The sequence below is a fragment of the Abrus precatorius genome, unplaced genomic scaffold, assembly GCF_003935025.1.
Source record: "Abrus precatorius isolate BTA unplaced genomic scaffold, Abrus_2018 Scaffold5, whole genome shotgun sequence".
Classification (NCBI taxonomy): domain Eukaryota; kingdom Viridiplantae; phylum Streptophyta; class Magnoliopsida; order Fabales; family Fabaceae; genus Abrus; species Abrus precatorius.
The window spans coordinates 1,502,360-1,513,052 of NW_020874395.1; the positions used below are offsets into that span (position 1 = coordinate 1,502,360).

General features: G+C 32.1%; 1 protein-coding gene across 1 annotated transcript; it reads left to right on the forward strand.

Annotated features, from left to right (window-relative positions):
* The first annotated feature begins 832 nt into the window (after positions 1-832).
* LOC113867310 (inactive LRR receptor-like serine/threonine-protein kinase BIR2) lies at positions 833-3,285 on the forward strand. The gene has a single exon (XM_027502554.1). The coding sequence runs from the start codon at positions 1,002-1,004 to the stop codon at positions 2,811-2,813; it is 1,812 nt and encodes a 603-aa protein (XP_027358355.1). The 5' UTR covers positions 833-1,001; the 3' UTR covers positions 2,814-3,285.
* The last annotated feature ends 7,408 nt before the right edge of the window (positions 3,286-10,693 follow it).

The window sequence follows — 10,693 nt, forward strand, 5'->3', positions numbered from 1 at the left end:
ATAATTATATTAAATACTTTGAAAAATTATACATATTATAATTTAGAGAAAAGAAAAATCTAATTTATCAAACACATTCAAATAATAAGACTGATATTATTTTCGAGCGATTAGATAATAATCTTAAAAGCAAATCTATACAAACAAAATCTAATTCAACCATACTGGAAACTATTTATATTTTTTATAAACATTAATGATTAAATAACATCTTTCTGAATCTAAAATTGCAGTTTATTAATATTCCGACCAGCTATTATTAAATTTTAAATTTTCTATTCATAAAAAGTAGGATAATGTAGACTTGTCACAATCCAGCTCTCCATCTTAAACACCAGTACTAACGATCAACAGAAAAAAAGTAATAAGGGTACCAAGCCCAATATTTATTTATTTTAAAAATATTAAAAATAATAAAAATGGTGTGTATGTACCCACCCATTCTTCAAGTAACCAAACTATCACCATTCACAGAAGACTAAGGACCCAACTAAAGGGCAACCCAGTCAAAGAACCCTCACCCAATCAACATCTTCAGTCAAACAAGCCCTTATCAATCACCAAATCAAAACTAAGGGCTATACACAAATTCAAAAATCACAACATCATCAATAACAAGAAATTTCTCTTTTATTAAAAAAGTTATGTTTTTTTATTAAAAATTACAGAATAAATTTCTTATCATATTTTTTCAATAATCTTTTAAATTTATCAATTAATGTTCTAAAAACATATTAGTTAGTGATATTTTTTTTTAAATAAAAAAACTAAACCCCTAAAAAGAAAACAGAAAACCCCCAAAATTCCACATTTAACCGCTCTCACTCTGCCATTCCTTGCAGCCATTTAACTCATCACACATTCTCTGCACTTTTTATCTTTGCATTTCCTCACAGCCCCATCTTCGCCAAAAAGTCAATGGCACCGTCACAACGCTGTTAGCATCGAACCCCACCTTAAAAATCGAACCTTTATCACACCCACAACGTTGTTTCAGCTCGATGGATCTGAGGAATACGTTTTCATCGTCTTTGCTAATTTTGAGCTTGTTGGGTATTTGTGTGTCCTTCGCTTCTTCGCAGGTCGAAGACGACGTGAAATGTCTGAAGGGCATAAAGGACACCTTGGAGGACCCTCAGGGTCGGCTTGCCACGTGGCGGTTCGACAACACCACCGTGGGTTTCATCTGCGACTTTGTGGGGGTGTCTTGCTGGAACCAAAGGGAGAACCGGGTTTTGGGTTTGGAGCTCCGAGAGTTGAAGCTTTCGGGTCGGATCCCAGAGTCCTTGAAGTACTGTGGTAAGAGTATTCAAAGGTTGGATCTTGGGTCTAATTCTCTAACTTCTGTGATTCCACCTGAGATCTGTAGTTGGATGCCTTTTTTGGTTTTGATGGATTTGTCTGGTAATGATCTTTCGGGGCCTATTCCACCTACCCTTGTAAATTGTTCTTATTTGAATGATTTGGTGTTGTCAGATAATCAACTTTCTGGTTCAATTCCCTATGAGTTTGGGAGTTTGGGTAGGTTGAAGAAGTTTTCTGTGGCTAATAATAAGCTTAGTGGGACTATTCCTTCATTTTTCAATGGGTTTGATAGAGAGGATTTTGAAGGGAATAGTGGGTTGTGTGGTGGTCCTCTTGGATCCAAGTGTGGAGGGTTGAGTAAGAAGAATCTTGCTATTATTATTGCTGCTGGTGTGTTTGGTGCTGCTGCTTCTTTGTTGTTGGCTTTTGGGTTGTGGTGGTGGTACCATTTGAGGTTGAGTGGGAAGAGGAAGAAGGGAGGGTATGGGGTTGGGGGTGTTGATGATTGGGCTGTGAGGTTGAGGGGTCATAAGCTTGTGCAGGTTACACTCTTTCAGAAGCCTATTGTCAAGGTTAAATTGGGTGATTTGATGGCTGCTACTAACAATTTCAGTGCTGAGAATGTTCTTTTCACCACGAGGACCGGGACTACTTATAAAGCTGATCTTCCTGATGGGTCCACGCTTGCGGTGAAGCGCTTGAACACTTGTAAGATTGGGGAGAAGCAGTTTCAGATGGAGATGAATCGGTTGGGCCAGGTTAGGCACCCGAATTTGGCGCCCCTTTTGGGGTTCTGTGTTGTGGAGGATGAGAAGCTTTTGGTTTATAAGCACATGTCTAATGGGACGCTGTATTCGTTGTTGCATAAGAATAGCACTGCATTGGACTGGCTGATGAGGTTCAGGATAGGGTTGGGCGCGGCTAGGGGTCTTGCCTGGCTGCACCATGGCTGCCACCCTCCCATTATTCAGCAGAACATTTGTTCCAATGTGATTCTTGTTGATGAGGAATTTGATGCTCGGTTGATGGACTTTGGACTCGCGAGGCTCATGACCTCTGACTCTAATGGTAGGTTTGTGAATGGTGATTTGGGGGAACTCGGCTACATAGCTCCAGAGTATTCAAGTACACTGGTTGCTTCATTAAAAGGGGATGTGTATGGGTTTGGAGTTTTGCTTTTGGAGCTGGTGACCGGGCGCAAACCTCTCGAGGTGAGCAATGGGGAGGAGGAATTTAAGGGTAACTTAGTGGATTGGGTAAATATGCATTCTAGTTCGGGCCGAATGAAGGATTGCATTGATAAAGCCATATGTGGAAGGGGACATGATGAGGAGATTCTACAGTTTCTGAAAATTGCATCTAATTGTGTGGTTTCTCGCCCCAAGGATAGGTGGTCTATGTACCAAGTTTATCATTCCTTAAAGAGTATATCCAGAGATCACAGTTTCTCTGAACATGATGATGAATTTCCCTTGATCTTTGGTAAGCCAGAAAATGAGCTGGCGTAGTTCTTGATGGAGCATGGCGGCGCGGGAAGGACACAAAAACGTTCCCTCTGAATTCCTATTTCATTGTGGAGAGTCCTCAGAATGGTCCTAATGTTTATGTTTTGAGCATTTCCATGGGTGACCCTAATCAGGTATAGTTGTGTTGTATGATATAATAAACTCTGGTAGGTTAGGTTCTTGAAATCTATTTGTTTCACTGCTTGTTGTACGAAATTGCAACCTCTAATGATGTCCAAGATGTTTGGGATATGCTTCGAATTTGAATCCTCAAATATATATGTTCTCGAGACCAGAAGGATGGATGTCTGCTTGTGCTATGTAAAGATATCTCATCAACATATTTTATTGATCTAGATCTAATTGATTGGAAAGTTTGAAGGGTACAATTTCTGTATAAATTATTAAAAGAAAACATTTGAAAGAGTTTCTGAGAACCTTATTTGAGTTTATGAAAATGATTTACAACTCTCATTTAACCTATTCTAGTGAGTTTTATGGTAAAATTTATGATACTAAATCTCATGTAATAAGAATTTTTTGAATAGATACTAAATTAAGCCAGGTATTCGAATGAATTTCAAGATTGGCATGATATGGGGCTAGAGCTTCATTTGATCTATTTCACAAGTTATCTTATGCTCAAAAGTCAAAACAACTTGCAACTCCAACGTTACTACTCCATGATACAGGAACCAAAATCATATTCATCATTATTTGTAAATTTGACTTGTTTTTCCTCTAAAGATAAAATGAACTAACAATGCAGTAAGAAAAATTATATGGATGTTCGATAATCCACATCTTAGTACTTGGAAGTATCAGCTGAAACTAGCTATAGGCATGTAAGTTCAGACTCAAACGCCAACTTGGTTTTCACTTAAGCCATAACATTGATGAATTACATTGTTACTATCACCATGGAAATATTATCTGCAATATTAGCATCCCAATGTAAAAAACAAGATGCAAAGATTCTTGCAACCGTTGAGAAAAGGTTAATTATTTTTCATCACAGAAATTTAGCTATGGACATGTCTAATTTAAATTGTATGGGAAAACAAGTTTCAGTAAAAATGCAAGAAGTAGAAAATACAACTTATGTAGCGGATTTAACTTAAGAGTGACTTTTAGTAAACACCTTAAATAAACGTGTTCAATAAAATTTTCTTATAATACTTTCAATTATAAATGTGACCATAATTTTTTTGAAATAAGACGAAAATATTATGTAAGTCTTTTTTATAAATTCAAAATAAATTTTGAAAATTACTTTTCCAACTTAATAATTAATACATAACAAAAGTAATGATTTGGTTATCTTAACTTTATTTTTTTTTATTGCAAATCCATTCTGTAATTTTTTTGTTTAATTTAATCTTCTAACTTTTATTTTTGTCTCGAGTTTATCCTTTCATTGTAACATTAGTAAATCTTGTCGAAAATTGCATTTTTTGAATTAGCTCTTGTTGAATCATTTAATTCTGTGTATAGGTAATGAAATGTGATAATTTTTTAGGATAAAGGTCATCGGTTAATAATGAGTAAAAATTGTAAAAACAATTTGATCAATCATTATCAAAATATAAATATTCTATGATTGAAACAAAACAGGTTTTGGAAAATGAGCCAATTCAATCTCTCATTTTAGCCAACAAAATCGTGGAAGGTAAAAAAATGGGTGTTCAAAGTTGGAGTTTCATGATAATGATGACTAATTTTCATGTTTCAATCTCTCATTTTAATTGATAAAATGATCTAATTTTTTTTATATGTTGGTTGTAATACAATGCTTAAAAGAGCATCTAAATTTCAACAGTCGTTGAAAAAAAGTAGTTTTTGCAAGATTATAATGATATTTAACATGTTATTATGAAAGGATTAACTTGAGATAAACAAAAAAAAAAAAAAACTAAATAAAATACATTAAAAAAAATAAAAGAACAAATTTAAAACTAAAAGTAAAACACTTTCTTTTAGCTTTTCTTCTAGTCATAGACCCTAGTAAAACACTGTTTCGTGTTACCCGTGGTGTTTTTCATAGAGTCAGAGGTATGGTTCGTGTGGAAGGAATTTCCTTTGTTAAAATTCTCCTATAAAATATTGAAACATTAAACGGTCAATGTTCATACCTTAGAAAATTAAAGGCAAACGGCAACTTATATGGACCATTGCTATCAAGATGATATGAATCAACGACTTTGAACCTTATGATGTTGTTGCGTATTAATCTAAGATATTATATGATTTAAGTGCAATCATGCTTAGCCCACAATTTATCTATTTATTCAACTTATTTTAGAAGAACAAAGTCTATCGTTTAATTTTTCTAAAACTTAAGAAGATAAAATATTTTTAATTCATCCGAGAAATTTCATTTATTTGTATATTATTTTGTTTTTCTTAAAAACTTATCTACAAGTTCATCTAAAATGGGCTTAATTATTTTTATCTTCTAAATAAAACTTAAAAAGAGTGATTATTTTTCTAAATTTAAACGTTTGTAAACATGAAATATGTTGCACTAAATATAAGTAGACAAGCCTTAAGATGTGGGACCTTCAAGTAGATGCATCTACTTTTGATAATTGTAAACATGAACATGTAGGACACTTTGTGATCCAATTGAGCAGAGTGATCTGGTTTTGGTTCTGCCAATATATTCAAAAAAGAGAAACAAAAACTGCCAGGGGTGAGAATCTGTCTCCCATGCAGTGGAGGATAAAAATATATATATGAAAACAGATTCGTAATTTGAATCTCAGTTACTTTGGACCAAGTCACATCCTTCTCGAATCTATAGCAATCAGACCAGAAAGAAAAAGCAAAGATAAAGAAAAAGCAGAAGCCAGGGATTGCTCCTTTGCTGATTTGGCTTTAGTGGGATACCTGAATTTGCAACATCTCCTTGATCAATCTATAATCAATTTTCTTAGGATTTGAAAAAGAAAAATGTTTGGGAATCACCATTAAGTGGATACAAATTTATATTTACTTTAATACTATTTGTAATTTATGCTTTAAAGTTATATTTACAGGTTTTTTTAATATATTTTTCAATATACAGTTAGATGATAATAATAATAATAAACAGATGTGACATGACACAAATAAAAAATAAAAAGAAGTGTTAAATAGATGATGATGGTGTTAGAGTGTTTATAAATATGCTTTGTTGCAAAAGAACCAAAAAAAGCTTATTAAGGCACAAGAAAAATATGGAAGTGGGAACCTTCCTGCATTTGAGGCTACTCCTAGAGTCTATTTGAAGCCTATAATTGGGCAAGCAGTTATGATGATTGTATAGTGTTTTAAATTTATACATTCATTTTGGCTTCTTAACTGATAACTATAGGTCTACATGGCAAGGCAAAGAGAGCCCATGTTGTTTTTATGCTGTTATCAAGGCAAAATGGAAAGGAAAAAGAATTGTTAATTGTATTAGACTTTAAATTAAGCAAAGTGCTTTGTTGAACACAAGGCACTTAAAAGAGGGTGCCACCATAAAAGGAATTCCCGAAGATTACTAAAAAATTAAAGCCTAATTATATGATGCACGGAAACTAGGCCTTTTTCTTATCTTGTGTGCCGCTCCAAATAATCCAATTTGGAATAGTTTGTCTTGTTTTTTTCCCCATAATATATTCCCTATCCATAAATCTCTCCCTCTCATTAGATTTGAGTAGGGAAAAAGTAAATAGTGTACTGTGTAGCCTTCAAAAGTGTAGCCTTTCTCAAGGTTCTCTCACGTGTAATTTTTAAGATAAGGATGATAATAAAAACATCCATTATCTCACTCATTCATGCATTCCTAAAGCCATAAATTGAAATGTTTTTTACTTCAAGAATTTGAGGACATAAATTGCATCCAAAATTTGGTTACTTCATTTCCTAAGGCCTTGATTTACAACATCATCAAAGGTACATTTCATAAAAGAAAAAGGGAAAACAAAAAAGAACCAGAGAGAGAACATTAAGGATCACACTTGTAACCTTCAAAACACTTGCAATACTATGTAATAGCACTATCTTATAGAACACACCCTGAATTCTTCCACAAGAGAATAGCAAAAATTCAAGATTTCTTCTATGAATTTTCTTCAAACTAGTTGTTGAACTTTACAATGCTCAGGCTTGTGTAGGTGGCTGTCTAGTTTTCACTGCTCTCCTGAATTCATTCATGCACATAACACAAAGATTCACAATATGAGAGAGAGAAAGAGGTGAACCAAACTAAGTGAATAGAAATTAAATGACATGAAATTCCATGGTAGGACCAGATGTGCAATAGTAGTGGTAATCATCATAATGGGTCCTCAAATATCGAGTACTTAACATCAATAGGCAGCAAAATTCCACTTTGAACTGACATGAATTGGGTTGTTAAATTTTCAAATGAGGCTAAAAGTAGTTCATGATCCTCCAATAAATTAATCAAGCTTTCCATAGAAAGGAAAAGGAGCCACCGAATTCTTTTTTCTCCCCAATAACTAAAGTGGTACAGTTCTTCACCCAATGTCTTTTTCGGTTTCTCATGAAAATAAGAGAAAGATGGTTAGTTAAAGAAGCTTTTGATAAAGAGTGAAAATTTATCATGTATGATATGAGTCCATTATGCTTCCGCTCCTCTTTAGCTAAGTAGCATAAGAATTTCTACAAGCCTAGGCCTAATGAATACAATGAAATGGATTTCAACATTGTCTATTAATCTTGATTTAACCTTTTTTCTACACGTCAAAACCAAATTGCTAGCACATTACTAAACCAAAATTAAAATGAAACTGAGAATTATGGCATCTCATGGTGAATTTGTATTTTGTTTTTTTCTAATGTTCATGAAAAAGATGAATAAAACTACATGATCTTGCAGCTTTTATAAAACTCTTAATTCCCTTATTTATTTTGTGCATGAAGATCATATGAACAAAAATACCATAGTGTTAAATAGACGTGTACCTGTTGTGTATTGGATCAGGTCCATTGGGCACTCTTCTCTTGCTCACAATGATGAGTCCAGAATTTGAATGCAGGCCATGCTTCTGCATGTTAACCAACTTCAAGTGCTTGGAAATAACATTTATTGGAACTACTACTGTCTTTTTGTGTTGACGGTTCACTGAAATTGCAAGGAACATAAACCAAATAACTCCCAAAGATACCAAAACTCCAAGAATTAACCTTCTACAACTAACACCCATATCTTCAACTCTCTTATGAGAATGACTTTCCACCAAGTGGCAATTGTTTGCAATTGAAGGCAAAAGTATGAGAATGTTTCAACAACATTTTGGCATTGATCACACCAAAGATAATGTATCAGAAGCAGAGAGAAAGAGAGTGAAGAAAATTAAGAAAGAGAGAACAAGGAAGAACAAAGTAATGAAACTTGGCGGGCTTTAGAATGACTGGCTCTATTTAAAGGCAAACACCATAAACTGTTCTCTATGGAGTGTGTGTGTGGAAAAAAGTTTTTAGTACTCCTCCAATATATTCACTCATTCTAATGAAATTATGATACCTGAAATATATGATTATTTGTTTATTTATGAATTCTGTTGACTAAAAATTGTTAGAGCACGGGTTAAGATTTTTTTTTTTCATAAAAAATTATGCTAAGAATGTATTAGAAATCACAATGAAAATACATTAATAATGAAAAAAATTGTTAAATTAATAGTAACAACTGTCCAAAGAGTAGATACTGCAAGAGTATAACAAATATTATTAGTGTGTATGGATAAGTGTGTGTGTTATAGGGGGAGGGGAAGGGGGGAGAGAGAGAGAGAGAGTGGAAAGGGAAAGGGAGAAAAGGGTGAAGAGAGCATGGACAAACATAAAAGGCCAATGAATCAGAAAAGTTAGTTATTTGAGCCTCTTTAGGTGTAAAAAAAGTGTCCACTTGAACTCTCTTTTACTTGGTTTGTGCATTTTCATGCAACTAGGAAAGGGGATCTCACTGTGATCTCACATACTCGGTTTGTACTTCATAGGAATGAAATTGAAAACCTTGCCAAATTATGTTAAGTGCTTATGAAATGAAACTTTAGCAGAGATTCAGGTAATGCAATATCCCCACTGGTTTCACTCAAAACTCATGAACAAAAATCACATTAACAGCCTAAATTTAATTCTAGTGCCCTTAATAAATTTCAATGAAAGTTTTAATATATTGAAAGTAGAGACAGCGAGGATCCATTTTTCTGAAAGACATCATAATAAATAAAAAATCTTTATCTAACTCTGAGTGATCAAGTTGCTAAAAAAATAATTATCTCGTTAAAGTAAAATTCAAAGCAACAATTAATATAGTATACACTAGTTAATATTATTATAGTTTGTGGCATCTAATTATTATGAAGTGTAGGGTGCCCATTTCAAACCAGTGTATCTTACTTATTTATTTATTGTTTAGTTTAATATTTAAAAAATATATAAGTTGATTTAAATTTTAAAAAAAAAACACGCGAACTAATCTTTAAAATATTTTCAAAACATTGATTTAATTCTAAAAATAGTATGAACACATCATACTATTTTTAGAATTGGAGATCCAGGATAAAAATAAGTTACCCTTCTTTTAATAAGTGATTTGTGTATAGTTCAAACAATTGAATCTTTGTGCTTTATTGTGTTGTTTAATTTTCTAAATGTATAAGTTAACTGAAATTCTTTTCAAAATGATTCACAGTTAGTCTTTCAAATCATTAATCCAATTCTTAAAATATGAACACATCAAACCAGTCTTTAAATGTTGATTTTGTCATTGGATATCCAACATCAAATTAGGGCTTCTTTTCTTTTTATATATTTGTGCAACTCTTCGAGAATATCTGCAAAATAAGGATCCAAAATTAAGAAACTAGATATTCAAAACATAATTTACTTTAGAAAATGTCATCTATTTCTTTTATCATGACCTCTCACTACAAAAGTATTATTTTATTTTTATTTATTATTCTTTTAAAAAATTTGTACAGAAAATTTTATAAAAAAAAAAATAACACTATTTTTTATTATTCCGTATATAAAATTTTAAAAATAAAAAAGTAAAAATTAAATGACAAATTTATAATCAACTACATGTTATGAATCATTAAGTATACCATATTAAATACTTTAAATTATCATAAAAAGTATGCATTGAATGCTTTCTATTATTTTAAAAATAATGAATACTCTCGTTTTCAATAATTTTTTAAAACCTTTTAATATGTGCTCATGCATACATTAGCAAAATCGTTTTATAATTATTGATAGAAGTAAAAATAGAAACATGGTGTAAGCGTTGATTGTACTGGTGTTTGTATTTTGTTGTTGCATGGGCTATAGAACAAATGAATGCACCTCAAACTAGTCTAAATTCAATGAATGGTACTGCTAGCGGATGAGAAGCACTTTTGGCCTCTTGTTTAGACCATAAGCTTTTATGAGAGAGATACACTTCTTGATTTTCGAAGTATAATCACATAATTTAAGTACAAAAGTGTTATATATTTCTACAGTATTTTTGCATAGTTATTCTCACAACTGAAAAGTAAATAAGGATTAAATAAAATAAAATAAAAACTAAGTGATGTGATGGAAAAAAAGAAAAAATATATAAAAAGATGTTGTAAAAAATATAATTCATTCTTCTTTCTTTTGGCGAAATAATTGATTGTGTATATTTAGATAAATACTCTTACAATTTATATTACTATTTTTCTGATTCAGAATACACAGTAAGAACTAGTATATATATATATATAGTAAAATTTTATTGAAAATAACAAGATAGTGTAGAATTTGATACATTAACAACATTAAATATTATAATTTTTAATAAAATCTTATTAATTCTTGATTTCTTAACACGTACTCTTGGACGCACATTGAAAAAATCA

Coding starts and splice junctions, on each gene's coding strand:
- LOC113867310 (XM_027502554.1), top strand. CDS start 1,002: ATGGATCTGAGGAATACGTTTTCATCGTCTTTGCTAATTTTGAGCTTG.